This window comes from Coturnix japonica, chromosome 2 (assembly GCF_001577835.2).
Source record: "Coturnix japonica isolate 7356 chromosome 2, Coturnix japonica 2.1, whole genome shotgun sequence".
NCBI lineage: Eukaryota > Metazoa > Chordata > Aves > Galliformes > Phasianidae > Coturnix > Coturnix japonica.
Window position 1 is genome coordinate 123110542 of NC_029517.1, and position 21195 is coordinate 123131736.

Below are 21195 nucleotides of genomic sequence, written 5' to 3' on the forward strand. Positions count from 1 at the left end.
TGGGACCAAACCTTAACAAAATGTTACAGAGGCCGCGCTTCAAAGCAGCTGTTCTACCACCAGAATCAGAGTCTGAGAGTCTGAACATCAATTGATCTTGTGCAATCAGAGGGAGCAGCTGTATACTTAAATCAAGCCAAACATTGAGCACCTATATATGGATTTCCAGAGCTAATATTAAGATCCTGGTTTTAAAAGCCGTGTTTACATATATCCCAGGCTCCTCGAAATAAAGATCTTTTCACCATTACCCCTTTTAATCCCTTCATTTTCTACGCTCATTTTTAAACAGTGCTGTTGCAAATAAATGCATCAGAAAATCAACCCGGCAGTTAAATCCACCACGGGTAGGACAGCATTAAAACCAACCACAAAAAAAAACAGCGCTTCAAAAATATTGTACTGTAGATAGTCACGAATAAAAGAAGATTGTGACTTACAAGAAATATATGACCCCTCCTACAGTTAATCTATTCCATATTTGTTGATTGAACGTGAATTACAGTTGAAAAATATCCCAAGGGATTACTTAATATACTGCCTAATCCAGCCGTCCACCCCCTGCAAAGAACAACCTCATGCGGTTTTGCTTCATTAGGAGTTTCTCTGCAGCTCCAGTGTCCCAGCTCAGTTTCACCTCCTGCAAACAGGTCTGAGCATGAAGAAATGACTTCTGTGGCCAGAACTGTGCAGAACTATGTAGCTCTGAACAAGCTTAATTGCATGAGTTGAGCTAATGGAAAAACTGTACTTTGCCTGACTACCTTCAAGGCATGGTTGGAGTTATCCCTTCTGAAACCTGAATGGATTATGTGGTCTTGTATCTCCGGCTTGGTTTTGGCATGTTTTCCTTTTATTTAACCCTTAGTTTACAGCATAGTGGATGTATTACGGTTTTGCTCATGGTCCAAAGCTTTACCAACTCTCCTGTTCAACATTTTTCCTGCAATGAAATGGTTTGTTTCACAGAATCACTGAATAGTAGAAGCTGGAATGGGCACTTGGGAATGGGCACTGTACTGATGCATGCAGTTTTTCCTGCATAGATACAGGAATCAACACTTGCCCTTGTCATTGTTTCCAATGCAGTTTGTCCATTAGCAGTAATATTGTGACATCCCTTATCCTCAACTTACTTGAAAATGTATCTTCACTTAGAAAAGTCATTGGATCCACAGCTTCTAAAGAGCTTCTGTCAAAAACTCGATCTACTCGTGAGCTCTGTTAATCACAGTATGCTGGGCTGTGCACAGCTATGAAGAAACACTGCTTTACAAATATGCACTATCTTGGGATCCTCTACTCTGATATCCTGTGGATATCTGCTATGGACAACTTGGGATGGAAGAAAAATGGCCATGAACAGGAGCTCTGTGTCAACTCACACAAGGAGACAAACAAGTGCAAAGATGTGAATAATTGTAAAGATCAGCAACTACACTTCGGTTCTCTCTTGCTGGCCAGAAAAGGACTTAGGGAAGAACAGAGTATCACTGGCATCTGTCAAGATCGTGTTCCTTATCTCTAGGGCTGAAACCACAACTCCTTTATCTTGTTCCCATATCATTCTACACCTCCAGTCTTTCTCCTTTCACAGCTGTTTTCTTGCCTGATGTCCTGTTCTGAACAACATCTGTAGTCTAACACAAAAGAAACTGCTCCATCTCCTTTTAAAGGTTTGGTCTAGTACAGTACGTGCAAGTTCTATCAGATTCCACATCCTGAATGAAATGTACAAACTTCTTAAACGAAATGATAACTCACAATTTGTAACTGAGGACCAAGTTAATAAAATCCTTCAAGAAACCTGACACATATATGTCCAGAAGGGAACAGTTCAAATTTCAGGGCTGCTCTTATATGCTACAGAAAATCTATAGTCAGAAGCTGACTGCCAGGGATTGAAACCAATTATTTCATGAGTAATAAGGAATATACAGTTACAATTTAGAAAATTGTGAAGCAGTACTACAGCTCTTCAACAAACTCTCTGCTTTTTGACAGAGTAATGCCCCAGATAACATGAAGTCCAGATGAGAGCAGCCAACAAACAAAGCCAGCATATCCTGGAGAGCTGTGAACTGAGGAAAATCCAGTAGAGGCTAAGGGGTGAAAGGCTGATGGTGGCACCCAAGAGGTCTCACTGCTGGGCAGCACTGGATGCACAGCTGGTTTTGTAGGTGATGCACCACGCCAGCCTTCAAAACACAACAAGGGATCTCAGCCACCCACCAGCTGCTGTGCCAGCAAGAAGCTGGTGGCCCACCAGCCATGGCATGACTTGAGTTGTTCATACAGTGTTTATGACACAAGAACAACAACCTGGCCACTATCACAATAATTTGCACATTTCACAGAATCACACAGAATCACAGAATTGTAGGGGTTGGAAGGGACCTCTAGAGATCATCGAGTCCAACCCCCCTGCCAAAGCAGGCTCCCTACACCATGTCACACAGGAAGGCTTAATGAAGCCCTGGATTTCCACCATTCTGTGAAGAAAGTATATAAGTGAATGGACAACACGTACTTTCATTTCCAAGAGTTTTGACTGAGGCCTATAGGAAAGCCCTTGTACAAAGCAGCTACAAAGCCCACTGCAACATGGGTTGGGGCCTTCTGAGTGCTAGGCAGAATGGGTAGCATGGTGGCAGCTAAAAAGAGAGAGCTCACTGGGCTGCTCAGCTGGGACCACTGCAGGGAGATGCTGCTGTGAAGTGAAGGCTTTTAGACTATACAAGTGGTCTCTGACATGAATTGTACATTTAACTATTTGTGACTCCTAATACAACTCCTGTTTGTTTGCAAAGCTTGGTTTATACTCCTGCTTGTAATTTATCTTCTGCTTTTGATTCCTCACAACATCTGTGTCCTTTTTCCAGACCCCCCTGCATGGTTTTTATTCACGAAAGCTTTAAGAGTTTTGTTTTTGTTCTAACGTTTTTTGCCTTCTAAGTTGTTTTTATTATGATGCACACCACGCTGAGTGCTCTGGCAGCCTGCGAGGGCTGTTTTCTAAGAAGAATAAATTATGGGCATTAATAAAACAAAGCGCTGGGCTTTTGAACATTTGGTTTCAACGTGGAAGGATTCTCTTTCATATGAGAATCGTGTTGAGGATTTATTTCTAGGGGGAATTTTTCTGTTATTAAGATCTAACAAAGCAGTATTTTACTGAAGGCTTTTTGTTTTTTCCCTCATCCACTCTGTCATGGTTATTGCAAAGCTCTTCTGCTGTTTCTCATTTCACTGCAAGGTACCTATGTGCATATGAAAGGTATGCTGTGCAGGGTTTGCTTTTAAGTTTTCAGCTAAGTGGGGGGAGGGAGGTTGGGAGGTTTTTGTTTGAGCTTCTTTTGTGGAGAAGGATTAAGGTAAGGATACGGAAACCAGGAGTAAAGTAGTTCTTTAAAATAAAAACAGATCTCTCCTCTGTGAACACATGCCAAACAAATAGACAGATTATGACAGATTGGTTGGCTGCGTTCACAGCCGTGCTAGTGCAAAAAACAAGAGCACCATGAGCATGATTTACAAGATTTATTTGGACCTCCTTGAAAAGTCTTCCTTTCAGTAGGCTCGATCCTGCAATATAAGCAATTTAGCTCTCATGAGTAGTCCCATTGACTAAAAGCAGGGCGCGAATTTACAGGGTCCCCTAAACCAACAGATGTGTTTTGAATGCAACATTTTCCCATAAGTCACTTCCCATTTTACCCTTTTGCCACCTGGACTACATCTCCTTAAATGTGCTTTATTGGTCCCATATGCCTTTATTCAGCGAAGTGCTCGGTCTTTGATGAAATGGAAGAGACGTAAGCGAGCACTGAACTGCTTTTCTGAGCTGGTGCTGCAGCCGCACTCCAGATTAATGCCTCCTTTCATATAGCTGCTGCCCCGCACTACACACATGGAACAGCCTCCCACTTGTAGCTCCCAAACATGCTCGCCTTTTCTTCCAAATCAGCACGCACAATCCTCCAGCTCACATCTCTACTGTTGCTGTTAATGCAAGGGAGGCTATTTTGCAAAGAACCATTGAGTATTCAACAACACCACGTGCTTAAACTCCCCTGGACCTCGATCCCCTCTGGTTCCCAGGAGTGGAGTCTCACCCACAGACCCACACCACTTGGGCTGGCATCCAACCTGGCACCTCTGCCTCTTTGTGACTCACTGCCTGCCACTCAGTGCAGGAGACTGACTTTGGCTGCCCAACCAGCATAAAACACTGTTTTCTTTCCTATCTGATTTTAGTTGGATTGGGTCTCTGGCTACTTAGCAGGATGACTCACCTTGCAAGGCCAGAGCTGGGCTGATGATGCATGGGAATCCCCAGAAGTGGAGCAGGGGGACAGGATGGCCACCTTCAGCAGTACGGGACCTTCAGCTCTTTGCAAAATCATACCCTAATGAGAAAAGAGGCACAGAGCAACTTGTTTGTCTATGTCCCACATTCTCCTTTACGCCTGCGTTTCACAATACAAAAGTATGAGAAAACATTTTGTTGAAGACTTCCTGAAAAAGGAGGCAGTCTTTGCAGCTGGGTGGATTTTTAACCTGCATTTAAGCATATTTCAGAATTAGCAGGCATTAGCTATTAGCTCGTGCTATTAAAGATGTAAGTAGTCTGATAAACGTAGTGCTCCAGATCAGAAAGAATGGTGAGATCTGTAAACTTTGCAATGTTTGACCTGAACTCAAGTGAAAACAGCTTTTATTGGGCCTTGATGGGCATCAAGGTAAAAGTGACCCGATTGTTGCTTTTTATCATTGTCCAGCTGAGGTACAAAGCCAGGAATCTGTTTGTTAATTACTCCAGACACCTGAGGGGTCAGGTTGGCAGTAAGGTGCTCTAAGCCTTCTCACTGATGTCATGAAAAACCTCGTGTGTTTCCTTCCTCACCGCATGTCTCGCAAAGAGATTTACTGCTGTGTTTTAACCGCACGTCAATGAGCCATTCAAAATGTTCAGCAGCCAATTTGGAGACTTATCTGCGACAGCATTTTCCCAACGATAGGCTATAATTTATAGTAAGTGTTTGCATACTTCATTAGTTGCACGATGAGATGAAATACTACAGAATGGCGGCCTAAGTGATGGAAGCAATCAGTGGCACTGTATTCCTACCAAGGAGGGTGAAGAATAAGCAGGAACTGAGAAATGAGATCAGATTTCTTTGCTGCACCGCACTGCTCACAAACAGCAGCAAACAACTGCGTGGGAAGACCAAGAATGACGTTCATCTGCATGCCCTAAGGTTTCACCCTACTTCTTGCAGGATCTTTTACCATCAGTGCCACTTCTGTCAATTCATTTTCAAATGGATGCCCAGTGAAGACAAGGGCCTATACAGTGAATTTATGCAGCGATCACATTGGCTTGTTAAGTCAGCTCTTAATCCACAAAGGGCTTGAAATCCATTTATCTGGGTGGTTCTAATGATTAATGATCAGAGTGCACAGAAGCACAGGGCTATTGTTCTACAGGGCTGTGCCACTCCAAGGCACTCCTACCAGCCCAGAAGAAAAATCCTCAAACCCCTGGGAGTCTGGGCTAGGATATGAAGACAAGGGACTTCTTCACTGAAGAAAAGGGGCCAAAGCTGTAGATTTGCAGTCCATGTTTGGATGTCAAGGGGAAGTTCTTCACAGAGAGCAGTGAGGTGTTGGAACAGACTGTGGATGCCCCATCCCTGAAGATGCTCAAGACCAGGTCGGATGGGCCCCTGGGCAGCCTGGTCTAGTACCAGATCTGGAGGTTGGAGGCCGTGCCTGTGGTGGGGGGGTTGGAATTTGATGATCCCTTCCAATCCAAGCCATTCTATGATTCTATGATTCTACATGCACAAGATGAAGATCGATCAGGTTGGAGTGAGGAGATAGATAGATAAGTAGATAGGCTGGGAAGTTTGGTGTGGGTGAGAGCTCATCATAGTTTTCTTATACTGTGCTTCTTGTCTTTTGACACTGGGGTTTTGATGGCTCTGAGCTGCTTTCATGGTGGGCATATTGGGGAATGGGACAGCAAGGAGCTCCTGCAGAATGTCCATACAATTACAAGGAGTTTTCTGTTACCAGAGATGCTGATTTCTTCTCAGCTGACAAAAGCTCAAACTTAGCTAAAGCATTGTCAACTCCTCATTTTTTAACATGTTTTTCAGAGCATAATCTTCCTCCATGCTTCAAAAAGCAAACATCTGGGCTGTGAGCATGTCCAACTGAAATTGCTGTAACCTCTTCTGCAACATATCCATATTGTCAGAAAAGCACATAAAACTGAGACACCAAGCCTCAGACTCCTATGCCTCTTATTAATATAAATAGCCATCAATTCAGTGCTTGAACTGATGAAACATTTAACCTAGGCTAATCCCAGATGAACAGGTGATAGTTCCAGTCTATCTATCTTGCACTTTCTCTTCTCACCTATGGCGAGTTTCATACTGTTTAGTGTATGAACACTGTGGTGCAAAAATCATATTTTACCTTTCACAGAGTGCTCACACCAGCTTCAGAAAACATCTAATTACTATGGAAGTAGAACTTTGGTGACGAGCCATTAGCCTTTGTACAAACTGCAGGGGAGCAATACAAATTGCAGAAGTAAAATTAAGCACAAAACATGCTCCTCTATACTTCTTTGCGCGCTGGTTTCCATGTGTTTGGTGTTTGAAGCAGAAGGGATTAGGACCATATTTACTAACACACCACAGGCTGAGTGAGAGGGACGAGGGGGGAGTAATCCCTGAAAAAAAGCCTGTTTGTTATAAAATACCACAAGTAATCAATATACCCCAGAAGAGCAAAGGCAGCGATGGAGCAAACCCTTAATGTGAACCAGACCAAATAGCATGAAACAATCAGCTCAATGGGTGAAGTAGTGATTTGGCAAATGTTCTGACACAGCTTGCCATGGGATTTCTGGGCAGTCATGGTGAAAGTAAGTAAACAGGCCTCATCAGAATAACACTAACAACAGACACTGCAGTGGGGAATGGCTGGGCCATTCATTCAGAAGAGGGATTCCTTCCTTTACCTGACACCAAGTCCCACCCTGTATTGCACAGCAAAGAAAAGCAACTTGGATGTAAATGTTACGTGGGGTTTGCTTCTATCTAAATATTTTTGAACTGCAGAAGCAGCAGTTTGGTGGCTGGATTTACACTTCAGAACAGAAACAAGGAGTTCCCTCAGCTAATCCGTATTTCTAGTCTTCAAGATCCATTCTGTGAGCTGGCATTTCAGGCTCCCAGCCTTGTGTTCTATCCATTGCACAGAGAAATTTTGCGTTTCAGTAGAAGCCCTTTCTGGGCTTTTCAAACCAAATCAATTTCCTCACCTGTAAGAAAAGTGCAAGTGGTTCAATAGATGTAAAGGCTTTTCAGAGTTCACCATTTAAGGGCTAATTGCTAATCTCCATGTGACAACCAACATTTCTTTTTTGCTGTTGTTGTTTATATTCCATTGTAGGAACTCCTCCCATCCCCAGGGAATGTGAGCTGCACAGAATGGAGATGCAAAAAAGGGATGGTTTGTTGTGTCAGAGAAGGATTCAGTCAATCCAGTAAAAGGAATAAAATACATAAAGTCACTTCATAAATCTTCAGTTCCAGAGCCACTAATTCAGAGCTCCTTTAATGTCTTCGGACTCAGATGATCTTGTAACACCCAGTCCTTCTATCTGGTCAACTATAAAGAGACGTGGGCTTTTTTGGTGACATCAAACTCTGTGGGGGCCGAGGGGAAATTTGAGCCAGTCCCATAAGACTGGAAATAACAGCAACAGTTGTATACAAAGGTTTGGATTTTTGGATAAAACAGCAGGGCCCATGGGAAACATTTCTGCATTAAAGTCAGCATTTGATTCCAAAAGTTGACATCTCCAAGGTGCTAGAGAGCTTTCAGAAAACAAACATCACTCAATATATGACAGGGACTTCAAATTGTTACAAAATCATCTCCAACAGCCATTAACGCTAAACTCTGGACACTGCAGTTTGATGCAGCTCCAAGAAAGGGTTTTGCTAAGCTTCAGAGAGGATGTGCTAAATTTGGAAAGCTGTCCAAAGAGAAGACCAATTCTCTTCACCAGAAGTCCATCTAATGTTTTGCAATGACCTTAAAGCAGACAGATATAACAAGGGATGGCAAGCAGCCACTGATGTGAATTACATTGCATCCCAGCTCCGAGGTCACTTGTCAAACACAAATGGTAATCAAATCCGAAGAAGATGCACAGAGTTCAGCGTGCAGCACAAGGCTGAAGGAGCTCATAGATCAGCTGAGGGACAGCATCCTGCCCCCTGCAGAGCTGCTCCTGGCTGATTTCTCTGGTACCGAAAACCCGATCGAGACAGAGACCAATTTTGTGCTGCCAGAAGACACTCACTTAAACCAATAAGTCTCCTGAAAACGTTAGTATGTTCATATGTTCATACCTCTGCAACAGCCAGCTTGGTCTTAGAAGTATTGATATGGTCACCTGGATACAAAATATACTGCCCTAAATGCACTCCCCATCACTCAGACCAGGGTGTATCCCCATTCCTACTGGAGTCTGTCTTCTGGCAAGATATTGATGCACTCTGCTGCTCCAACCCAGATGTGTTCTGTGTATTCAGGTGCTTTTTGCAGCTGTGGAGCCTTGTTTCCAACTACATTGTCCACAGCAAAGTAGGTGGTGCTACAGTCCCCTTGGTCCATCTGATTCCCCTCATCAACACCACTCTGGAGACCAGGGGTTTGTTCCAGTACCGACACTCTTCAGTTAATCCATTTTGCAATGTTCAACACTGCAGAGGAGGCAGGGGCATGATATAACACAGCCCTGCTGCTCCTATGCTGCACAGCTGCACACTGGGCGGCAGGACCAGTTAAATGTGACATCAACAGCAGCACAGGGTTGCCCAACACGGTCCCTACTTATGAAAACCTGACTTTATTCATGGAACACCATTCAAAACCATTCCGTGCTTCAAGAGATACCTTGTCGGAAGCATCCAAGAGATTTCCAAGATATTATACCTATACTCCTTTGAGGAAAAGGCAGTGTTATCACCACTGTCAGATGAGACACAGAGATATTCACCAAGTAATTGTAAGAACCTGCCATAAGTCATTACTGTTCCTGGTTTTTAGAATGCTGAGCAGTATGCAGCTGAGCTGCAGTAAAGTTGCCCAGATGGTCTCTTGTCCGCTTTAATTGCAACCTTAATCATATTCTCCAAAGAGGATACTTCAGTGCGCTTTTTGCTGGTGGTTTTGTTCTACTTTCTTTCAAAGATTGAATTGGAAGAGCAATTTCTACTCGGTCTCAATGGTGTGACACAAATTGTCCCCCGCAAGATTCAACAGCAGCAGTTTGAAACGTAACAGGACTGCACAAGGTAAGACTGGCAGCTCACAGCCGGTGCAGGTCGCCATCTTTTTTTGCTAAGTTTCTTAAAGAGAACCATCCAACATTTTAGCAAATGGTCGTGCTGCCAAGGAGCGCTGGAGATCCCTGAACCCCCAGTTACAGCCCAGTTTCTGTAAGGGATTGTGATGCCAAGGGATTTGTCCAGTCACTTTCACCTGTTGTCCCTCACTGCTCAGCTTCTCCTCCTTGCCTCTGTTGTCCCTCAGACCGTTCTTTAACCTCCATTCTCTCTCAGCTGTTCCTGGTTCCAGCTCCTCGCCCAATGACTCTATTCCCTCGCTCCCCAGGATAACTTGACTTTCAATTTCACATTCCACTCACCTTTGGCAGGGGTCAATCTAAACCACCAGATTTCTCTCCAGAACGACCTAGGCCAAAAGAATCCTTTCCCATCTGCTGTCCCTGCCCCGCGGGCAGTGATTTCATAAACCTCTTCAGCCACTGATCTAAGTCTCCTGGCAATTCACAGGGTTTAGATTTCACCACACTTAAGACTTTTCTGGAAAGTGGGTGAAGGCTTCTAAACCACGTGAATGGTTTGGGCAATTCTACCTCTAACATCCACTGAAAACTGCAAGTCTTGTCCTTATTTCAGGCAGCTGTCAGTGAATGATTCAGGACTCAGATACACATAGCTGCCAGCCACTGCAAAGAAGTCCAAGGGAGAGTCCAAGAGATGATAAAACTGAACAGAACTGAAAGTTATCCAAAGCTTGTAGCCTGTGTTCAGCTCCCTTGGGAACACACAACGCACACTGAGCAATGGATTCCAAAGTATTAAGAAATAAGCTAGCGTGTAAGAAAAATAAGGATCTCCTGTTGAATTAAGGAGTTAGGTCATTAATGCTTGTTCATATTACATTACTCACACTTGAGAGACAAATGACTATCTGTTTCCTTACTAACCCATGTATTTATTTGAACAAATATTTCCCAAGAAGGAGAGAGAACCATTTCAACAGAAAAGTTTTGTTATTATGCTCATAACATATTATCATAACAGCCCACTTCACAGCACACTGATGTGTATCACAGACAAGCATCCATTGTAAAAAGCTCTTTAGTGTATCTCGCTTTAGGGTGCTGACATGCTCACTCATTCTCAGAGGTCATAAGCTCACAACGAGGCCTCTCATTCCCACATGCCTTACTGAGGTTTTGCTGTATTTCAGAATCAAGCCTTAATATGGGCATTATTGGCTTAGAACACGATCCGCGTTGTGTAACGTCCATTTATGTATACGCAGTGCGTATGAAAATAGACATGCTTTGTATATTTACATATAATATGTGAATGTAATAATATTTGTGGTAAATATTAAGTACATATGTACTTATAGAAATCCTGCAAGCATTTAAAAAGTGTTAAAAAATATCTAGGCTCTGTATGAAAAGGACACAAGGCATGACCAGGCTCAGCTTCACATGCTTTATATCCTTAAGAGAAGGCTTATCTTTTAAAAAGAAACACATGTATGTCTGACCTTGAACAAACCTGCCTGTTTTCCTCTCAGCCCAAAATGCCTGTAAACACAGCGCTGGGAGCCTGCTCTGGGCAGAGGAGCTGCTTTGAGCTTTGGTCACACAGGTGGGTTATCGCTGCTCTGGTCCGCCCTCTCAGCTCAGTTCCAACATTTCAGAGGTGGTACAGACAACCAAGGGCAGAACACCATTGATCCAGGCAGTCATCGTTGTTTCACAGAGTGGAAATGACGCTTAACCAATCTGATGGTCTTCTATGACAGAGTGTCCGGCTGAGTAGACAAGGGGAGAGCAGTGGATTGTTGTCCACCTGGAATTCAACAAGACTTTTGACACTGTTTCCCCTAACACCCCCATAGGCATATGAAAAGTGAGGATGGTGAGGCACTGGTACAAGTTGCCCAGAGATGTGGTTGATGCCCCGTCCCTGGAGACTTTTAAGGCAAGGCTGTATCAGGCTCAGGGCATCCTGATCTAGCTGTGGTGTCCCTGTTCATCGCAGGGGAGCTGGACTAGATGGCCCTCAAAGGTCCCTTCCAACTCAGAGGATTCCGTGATTCTAAAAATGAATTTGTACTCATACTTTTAAACATTAATGCAACTGAATGTAGTTGGTATCTTCAGTACTCTGTAACAAACATACAAATCTCGACCTTTTAAAATGACTGCATCCTTTGGTAAAAATAGTTGAGACAGAGAAACTTTTTCTATGCACAGTTCTCCAAATGCAAGGAAACAATAAGGTGTTTGGATGGACCCTGTGCGTCCATAAGGAATGAGGAACATTGTGATTGATCCTCCAGGAAGGTAAACATGCTATGGTTGCTTCTGGCCATAAAGCAGGGAAAAGAGCATGGAAAACAGATGGGAGATGCCAGCCTGAGCAGTGCATCATCCCGTCCCTGCTTTTCTGGATGTCTTTGTGTGATCTGCCTCTCCTGAAGCCAGGACAGCTCTCAGATGACGGGTATATCAGTGTGTTGGAAGAAGAGCTGAAAATAAAGAAATAAGGGAGAGAAACAAGGGAAGACAGCATCAGCTCCACTGTGTGAGTCCAAACCCTCTAAGAGCAGTAGGAACGGTGTTAGGAAAGTGAGCGACAGAACTGACGAGCCCTTTTGTCTCTCCACGTCTCCCCCATGGTAGCAAACAATTCTTCAGCCCTTCTCTTCCCCCTTCCCTACCTCAACTTTTATCAGAGCACAGAAAAATTTGTAATTTGGTGACTGAAACTGGCAAAGCACTGCAGGGATATTTGTGATTGCCATACCAACCTGGAAAGCTGTCCTCAAGTGTTTCCCAAACTGCTAAAAACACCTTCTTCCCACGTAGGCGTTGATTCGCCTTCTGGATGGGAGCTGAGCTATCGCAACACCTGTTAAGAGTGTTAAATTTCCATGCAGTTAAAAACTCCAAGATCCAGGAAAATGAGTGATCAGATGCTGAGCAGAGCCTTGTGTTGGTCGGTCAGCTGGGCACCCACTGCTTTGGGCCATGCTGTGATGAGCTGTGAGCCCCTCATTGCTCACAGCGCATCTCTTCAGGTCCTGCACTGGCAGCCGCAGGCGATGGGACTTGGCACGGTCGTCCCCAAACAAAGCCCTACTCACAGCTTGGAGCCTGAGTCATCATCCCTCCTCTTCCTGGAAAGGTGAGGGACAGATGACTTCCAAAAGAGTGTTTTTTTTCCTGAAGTGAAGTTTTTGAAGAGGGGAAGAAATGAGCAGGTCCTTGCAGTGTGTTTTCCCTTCTACAGCTTTCAACTTCTTCCTTCTTTGGGGGCTTGTCTTCAATTATCGAACATTCAATTATTCTTTATAAAAAACAGGAATTCATTTAGGAAATGAAAGGCATGTTTTCAGCATGAGGTACTTGGTATTGAAACTCTTCTGCAAGAAGAGAGAAAAAAATAAATTAAAAGAATAAAAATAATAATTCAAAGGTCTTCTCAAGCTGAGATCGCCCTTCAGCGTCATTTTAGAAGAGCTTCCATTGACCTTCACTGCTGGGACCATCCCACTTTTATTTTCATTTCCCATCGGCGCCCCAGAACTTTCAGTGTGAGTCTGGTTCAGAACTTTTCACAATGCAGTTTGCACTGCTGGAGAGTGGGGACATCCCCAAGATGGAAGAGCTGGAGCTCAGCCACATGCTGTCTCCAAGTGATATCAGATGGCTTTGCAATAACGCAGGCTTCACGTATTAGCTGCGATAGATTCATGAATATGAAAACACTCAACTTATTATTGCCACTTTACATTGTGAAAATGGGAGATAAATATGTATTTTATGAATCTGTATTCATATAATTATTTATATTGGTATGAAAAATAAATACATACAGTGATTAAATTTCCTTCTAAACATTTATGTTTTTCTTGTATATTTTTCAGGGCCCTCATGCAATACTGATGCTCTGTTACAAATCAGGTTCTTAATTTTCCATGAATAAACTACCCTGGGGAACTGAAAATGCTGACCCGTCATGAATTTCCTTGCACAAAAAAGTTACACAAATTATCAGATTTCTACGAATACAAAATCAGCTGCAACTAAACAGCTGCCGTAGTCTAAAAAGCCAAACAGTGCAAGGAGATGCTGCTGTTGTGGATGGTGACCCTGATGTCAAGATGAGCGCGTCGCAGGAGTGCACAGCTCTATGCCAGCCCTGCTGAGAGCTCAGCGATCTGCGCTCTGCTCTTTCCTCCATAGCACCAGCACAGGTGGGCAAGGCCAGAAAAGCTGAACTGAATGCTCACTTGGACACCAGGGAAAGAAGCTGTGCCCTAAATAGATGCATAGACATGCTTGAATGTCTAAGAACAGCAGCACTTTGTGGGCATCTTATTCTATAATTATGGAAAGAAAAACAAGACAAGAGCAGTCTGTGATAAAAGTGCATACGAGCATTTTCATGATGTCTTTCTTTATGGTGAACTATAAGTTCACATTAAAAATGGAAACGCCAAAATAAAATCCCCCAGACTTTGACCTCTGTGCGTTTTTGCTTTGTAGGTGCAATGCATTTTATTCCGGTGCCCAGATACCACTCACCTAAATCACTGAATTCAGTAAGGATGGAAAAATCCACCGAGATCATCCAGTACAACCATCAGCCCATCCCCATCATCCCCACTAATCCACATCCCTCAGAGCCACATCTACTCTTGTCTCAAACACCGCCAGGGACAGCCGCTCCTCCACCTCCCTGGGCAGCCCATTCCAACATTCCAATACCGCACCACTTTCTGAGAAGAAACCTTTCCTAACATCCAACCTGAAGCTCCCCTGGCACAACTGGAGGCTGTCACCTCTCTGCTTATCACTAATAACCTGGGGAAAGGCGCCAGTCCTGAGCTGCTTTTGTTTCACAACAAGCTACAAACCAGAAGTTGGAACCAAAATCAAGTACTCAGATAAACCATACACAACACATCCAACGTATCAGTTCTGAAGTGGTAGAGGATGAAGAGTTAATCGCCATCCAAATACAGAGTTTTGAGTCGACCTGACAAAGTCATAATTCTGAAAGAGTCATCAGTTTTGAAACAGAAGAAAAAACCAAGCTGAGCCTCATTCAGTCACATCTTTGGCAAGCAAAGAGCTCTGCTTCCTACACCTTCTGTACGTCCCATCACACCCAACGAGTCACCACAATAATTAACTGACTGAAAAACAGAAGATCTAAGTAAACATCAAAACTATAACAAGAGATATTAAACCAAAGGCCTGCACTGTGGCAGGGCAAAATGTCCCTCAACCAACCTCCACAGATGCTTTCCAATTTGCTGCTCACAAACCTACAAGAGGCATTTAACCACTTGCCTCTTACACCATTTTCACCTTAACTTTTACCATTCCACAAACATATCTTTTCTTACAAAAATTAATTAGTAGTATATTAGTATTGCTAGCTAATTAGCAAGAAGGAAGGGATTAGCACTTCCTCCTCACAGGAAATAAGAAGAAAATCTGCTTGGCAACCTCTGATGGCATCTCCAACTTGTGAGCGCTGCCTGTCTAGCACGGCCCAGCCTTGTGTTCCATTGAACACACCAGTGGATGCTGCTGGTGGAGGCAGGATCACGGCATAACCTCTGAAACCACGTTGGAGAAGTCTTCTGAGCTTTTCTCCTCCAATTTGCCAGGAACTGCATCTTCACCACGTTTCCTCACTGCCTATTACATAATTTGCTTGGAGTCATACAGCCAAATAGATGACGCTAGAATTACCATGGCGGCTCCCAGTTCTGTGCCCGTATCACTGAACAATACGTTTCCCTTCAGTATAAGGGTGTAAATCCACATCTCCAGAAGCAGAAACACCAGCCTAAATTACCTATGATCTCATTTTTAAAACATAAATGCCTCTGCCTTCGCTCTACCAAACAATGCCACCTTTCATTGCACATTAGCCCAGGTCTCCCACAAACACCTTTGGCACTGTTACCTCACTCCTTAGCCAAGGGAAAAAACAGCTAAAGATATTTCCATTGAGCTATTACTATAGCCTCCCAAACCTCTCCCTGTGATTCACAGTTCATGATGCTAACAGAACAGCTCTCTGGCTCCAGTTAGTCAGCTGAACAGCGCTCGTAGTCAGCCTACCCAAAAGATGCTCAGTAGCTCATCCTACCCATGCTTGGAGCTTTTCTTGTTGCATCTCTAGTTTATCCAGACAGCAAGAGCTTACAAGCTTTGAAGGCTACAGAGGACACAAATTGCACCATCCTGGGCTTACCTCAGAATGAAGAGCCCTGCATGGCAGCAGCAGGCAGCCAGTGCACTGTGCATGGGAAGGCTCCAGTGCTGCTCACACCACCATGGCCAAATGCAGCTCAAATGTATTTTAACACGTGCTCCAACTACAACAACTAGCAGCACTGTTTACACTGTACTAAAGGGAGGTGGCATTGAGTAACAGATCAATGTGCATGTCTTACCAAATGCATCTATCATCCTTCAGTTCTACAAAGAATTTGTTATCACAAGAAGTACAGGATTCAGCTGCAGGTATACAATATAAAAGCATTTATTAACTTCCATGAAACAGGATATGGCTTTAAAAAATCTTTGTGGGTCCCTGTTGAAAAATCTTTTTTGCCTTAGGAGGAGAACTGACCTCTCACAGGAATACGGGAAAAATTCTGGAGAAAATACTTAACTCACATACAACCATCTTATGGAAACCAAATGTGGTACGAAACCCAGGCAATAAAAGTCAACCAGTACATGGAAATAAAACCCCTGCCTCGACGTACAGATAAAGAGAACACATAAAAACAGCAGAGATGATTTATCTCTAAGAGCAAAACTTCTGAACGCTTCTGTTTTTAAATAAAACATTTGCTGAGTGTAAATAATACACTGCATAAAACACAGCTAAAAAGATCTGAACGTCTCCATCATTTCCAGTCCCAGACCGAGGAGAACCTAAGAGCGCTCCGTGCCTGTGGATTCACAAACCAATACGGCAGAACACTTCCAAGAAAACGCCTATCAGAAGGAGGAAATACATTTTCATCTTTCAATTCTTAAGTTTTCTGAAAATGATTCAGTTTTAACAAAGACACCTTTCAAAAGCATATGCCAACGTCAAGGCGGAAGGAAATTCGGTCTTTGTCAAAACGATTTGCAAACTTTATTGGGTTATTAAAAGCCTAATCACAGGACAAAACGTGCACTAAGCATTTTGCTAAAAATACAAAAACATAATTGCAGAAGATCCAATGTTCATGTCCATAATAAATACCGGCGGCTCAAAAGCGGCTCAGAACTTTTTTTCAGGGGTATCAGCACCTGAAGAAGGAAATTGCTCTGTATGCCGTTCTTATCATTCGGGCATTACACTGCAATACTTAAAGTAAGAAACAGCTCAACTGAAGACTACAGAAAAACCTTGTCTTCTCGGGAGGTCTGCGCTCCGTTATACAATGCTGCTCTGGAAACAGCACTTCACCAAAGGTCTGGCAATTGGCTTCTGTTTAAAATACACTCCTCCCCATCACTTTCTTCAAAGGATTAAAACATAATTGATTCTGGCAGTACACACGGACAGCATGATGTGCAGGGAGTTGCCAGTGGACACGGGATGCTTACAAAAAGGGCTGTTTTCTTTGTTTAAAATGGAAAAAAGAGTGGGAGGTGTGGAGAAGAGTGAGATACAAAATGACTCAACCATATTTTTTGAATCAGATTCTTTCAACAACTGCATATGCAAACGGAAGGCTTCAGATGACGGTGGCGGAGCTTCTGAATTGCTGAGGCAATGTACACATTCCTATTTCCATTAAAAAAACAAAAACCAAAAAAAAAAAAAAAGATAGAAGCTACAGTTATATACATCCTTGTAAGCATTCAGAGAATACTGCATGTTGAACTCCAGAGAAGCCATTAGTATCAGTCTGAAAGTGATGGGGAACGGATTGATCGCGCACTAGCTGGACTGTTAGAGAAAGCAAAGGGATCCTTTTCCTTTTCTTTACTGTCATGTTTATGTTTATGCTTATGTTTATGCTTGTGTTTCTTCTTCTTTTTCTTGTGATCGTGGTGGTGATGGTGATGGTGGTCGCTGTGTTTTGAGGAGCTGGACTCTTTACTGAACACGGAGAGCGGAGCTGCTGAGACAGGGTGCATGGTCACCTCTCCTGAAGACTGCTCTTTGCCTAAAAACCAAATCGATACAATGTGGTTAACCTTTTCAAACAGAAGAAATTCTGAATTACTACGTCAGATCCATGATATCATTTCAATGTGCAAACACAGAACCCCTTACTATACCAGTGCCATTAACAGCAGCTTTGTTCTCAGTCATTTCTGAAGATGCACTTAATACTTCTATATTACTGACAGAAGGTCCTTCCCTCCCTCAAAAGCGTAAATGCATCCCAGATAATTAGGAATTGTTTAGAGATAAGTAACTGCAAGTTAGATAGGCATCAGATATCACACCTAAAGCACATTCAGAAGGTCACTATACCAAGATTAATCAAAATATAGTTGCTCATGGAAACTATGAGAAACTGACACATTAAAGAGTAGTTATGGGATGTAAACTCCTTTTAGTAAAGAACTAAACTCCCTGCAATATACAAACCTATCTGATACTTATTATTATACTTATTAAACTGACACTTCAACTACAACTTCTGAAGGGAGGTTGTGATGAGGAGGGGTTTGGCCTCTTCTCCCAGGCAACAAAAAGGACCCGAGGAAATGGCCGCAAGCTGTATCAGAGGAGGTTCAAATTAGACATAAGGAAAAACTTTTTCTCTCAGAGAGTGGTCAGGCACTGGAATGGCTGCCCATTCCAGAGGTGGTGGAGTTGCCATCCCTGGCAGTGTTCAAGAGGCGTCTGGATGAGGAGCTACAAGATATTGCTTAGTGGTTTGTTGTAGCTACCGTAATGGGAAGATGGTTGGACTGGATGATCTTGTAGGTCCTTTCCAACCTTGCAATTCTATGATTCAAAACTGCATTTTACAATTAATTTGGTCTATTCAAAATGTTACAGAAAGTTTTGTTCTTAAACAAAAATTCAATAAAGACGATTACAACATCTTTATCATTAACATTTAACATTAAAATTTCATTATTTCAGACCAAATGCAATTGGTTGCAAGAGGAGGAGTGAAAGGGAAACAACCTAAGAATAGCACCATTAATTAGTAGAAACAGAAGTTGGAAAGCCTTTAAGTCCATTAGGTAGAATTTGAAATAAAGCACTCAGTTCAAGGACATGCTGGACGTGTATAAAAACACCATCAGACTCTCAAAGCTTTTACTGAAGTGGATATTCTACCCAGCTGCCATGACTGTTATTTTGTTTATTTGTTTAGGGGTTTTTTGTTCCCTCCAGTTTTTGGTGAAAGTATCTCCATTCAGTAACAGGGAACTATGTTATATACCTTATAATAGTCTTTTTCTGTATATTTGCAAATGCATTTTTCCCTGTGTCTCCTTTTACTTTAAGAGCAGTAATGATTCTTCTGTGGTAATGCTTGAATCCAGTAGGTCTGAAGAGCCAGCTCGCTTCATGACAAGCATCATAGAAGATTTCCATGCAACCTTTCTAGCCTTATCAAAGATTAAGAATGGTTTCAATCAAGTATACACGGAGGAAAGTTTTCAGAGGGTACAGCTCAGCTGTTTTTGTTTGTTTGCTTTTTTTAATAAAGGCGGAAGAAACAAAATCTGCATCTGTGAGCAGCATTTGAAATTCCTAATAGAAACACGACATGCTTTATGCAGTGTGGATAATCAGCAACATCAGAATCTCTGCTGCTTAAAGTCTTCAAAAGAAATCTAGAGTGACGCCTTTCTAGAAATAGGTTTGGACTGAAGTATGGCATCTGAATTTGGTGCATTATAGAACTCTGCTGATGTTAGGGAGGTCAGACTGGAGCGCTATAGTTTCCCATGCACTTAAAATCTCTAATACTCCAATTTAATTCTGTATTCCTCAGAATGATGCAGTAAGCAACTGTCAGTGCAAATATTTACTGCCAGAGCTCATAATGATGCTATTTTTTGAAGTGTATTATGGCAGACAGAAGGTATGCACACAAATTCTGCTTGCTGACTTTGCAGTCGTTGCAATGTAGTTATTAGAACTCTTTCTTATTGAGTAGTTCTCAACTATGCAGACAGCAAGCAAACATGTAAAAAACCTGCTTCACAATTTAACTAATTCTAATTATATTTCTCTTCAGGAGTACCTGTACCTAAAATTATCCCCATAACCTAAGCTCATTTGCCTAAAGCATGCAGCTCTTGGATAAATAGGAAAATTTTGCTTCTAGCTGTTGCAAGCATGCAAAAAAGACAGTATGCAGAGCAGTAGAAAAAGGATCATTTATCTGACTGAGCATTAGAGAAGGACCTCAGGCAGCTTAAGTGTGCACTATCCGACTTCATTAAAATACGCTACAGTACTTAAAGGTGAATCCTGGCAGAGAAAATACTACTTTTGGTAATAAAGAAATAAAGAACATAGCAAAAAACCTAAAACAGAAGCCATCAGCATTCATCCTTAAAAAAAATATCTAAGGTTCAGCATACGACCTCACAGCAAGCTACAGGCACGTATCTTCAAATATACAAGGTACACTACAGTTAAAAACAAAAACCCACATCTGTGACACAAACCTTTAACCCTTCACAGCTCCATTAATTTCAGAATTTGAAGTTACTTTGACATGGAAACTAAACCTGTAAATCAAGATGCTATTCTTCTACCAGCCTCAAACCAAAGTAAGCCTTTGAGCTCCAAAAGCATTACCCAGAACTATATAAGGATGTGGCTATAAGTCTGCAAGGATGGAGTAGCAGTTGCTCTACTACCGACTGCCAGTGAATATCCTCAACACTGCTGTACTGACACCAATGCAGGTTTCCTGCTGTTTACTGCACTACCACAGCTAAGAAACTGTCCACATTACTGTTCTGTGACTTATTTCAGCTAGGTTATCAAAAATTTGTAATTCAAGCTGCTACGTAAAATAACATTAACTGCAGCAACTTGGATATACAACAGTAGTGAAAGCCACTGACTGAAGAGAGATGAACACCTAGAAACTAATAGACAAGAAGATCTTCAGACAGGAGAGAATTCCAATCCAACTACAGCTCCAGGACTACAGACGCTTACGGCAACACTTAATAATGGTAATATGGGACAACTGTCAATACGAAAAAACTTCACTGCAGAAATCTACTTTTACTGAGCAAATAAGAAGCGCACACATTTTGTTCTACGAGGTCAACATAAGCCAAAACCTATTGTGCTTCCTTCATTTTTTAAAGATAAAAAAGTAAGCTACCTAGAAAACATCTTACTTTTAAAGCGTGCTTTGAAATCAGGAATCACATAGAATCACATAAATATTGGAAAAGACCTCCAAGATCACCTAGCTCAAACATCCACCAACCACTGATACTGCCCTCTAAACCGTGTCCCCTAAGTACTATATCTCCCCTTTCCTTAAGCACCTTCAGGGATGCTGACTGCATCACCTCCCAGGGCAGCCTTGCTACACATCAATACCAATACGCTGATCCTGGAAGATGCCTCAGAATGGATGCACACAGACTGCTGAGCTCTATTGCCAAGAAAACACTCTAAAAAAGATTTTGCACTTTTGTATCTGTCAAATTAATCCTGTAATGAGACGCATTACACTTGCACAATACTTTCTTTCCAAGTAGGAAAGCATGGCTGAACAGAGCTGCTTCTGAGGGCATTTAAAAGCACTCCCTATCACTAGGACTCAGACTGCTGCAAGGAGACATGA

The 21195-nt window shown here is 42.5% G+C and overlaps 1 protein-coding gene across 2 annotated transcripts in view; it reads right to left on the bottom strand.

Annotated features, from left to right (window-relative positions):
- Positions 1-15919: 15919 nt before the first annotated feature.
- Positions 15920-21195, bottom strand: part of TAF2 (TATA-box binding protein associated factor 2) — a 53343-nt gene continuing 48067 nt past the window's right edge. For both annotated transcript variants that reach the window (XM_015856197.2, XM_015856198.2), the window contains one exon: positions 15920-17568. In XM_015856197.2, coding sequence (XP_015711683.1) covers positions 17303-17568 — 266 coding nt within the window. In that variant the 3' untranslated portion in view covers positions 15920-17302. The remainder of the gene's footprint in view (positions 17569-21195) is intronic.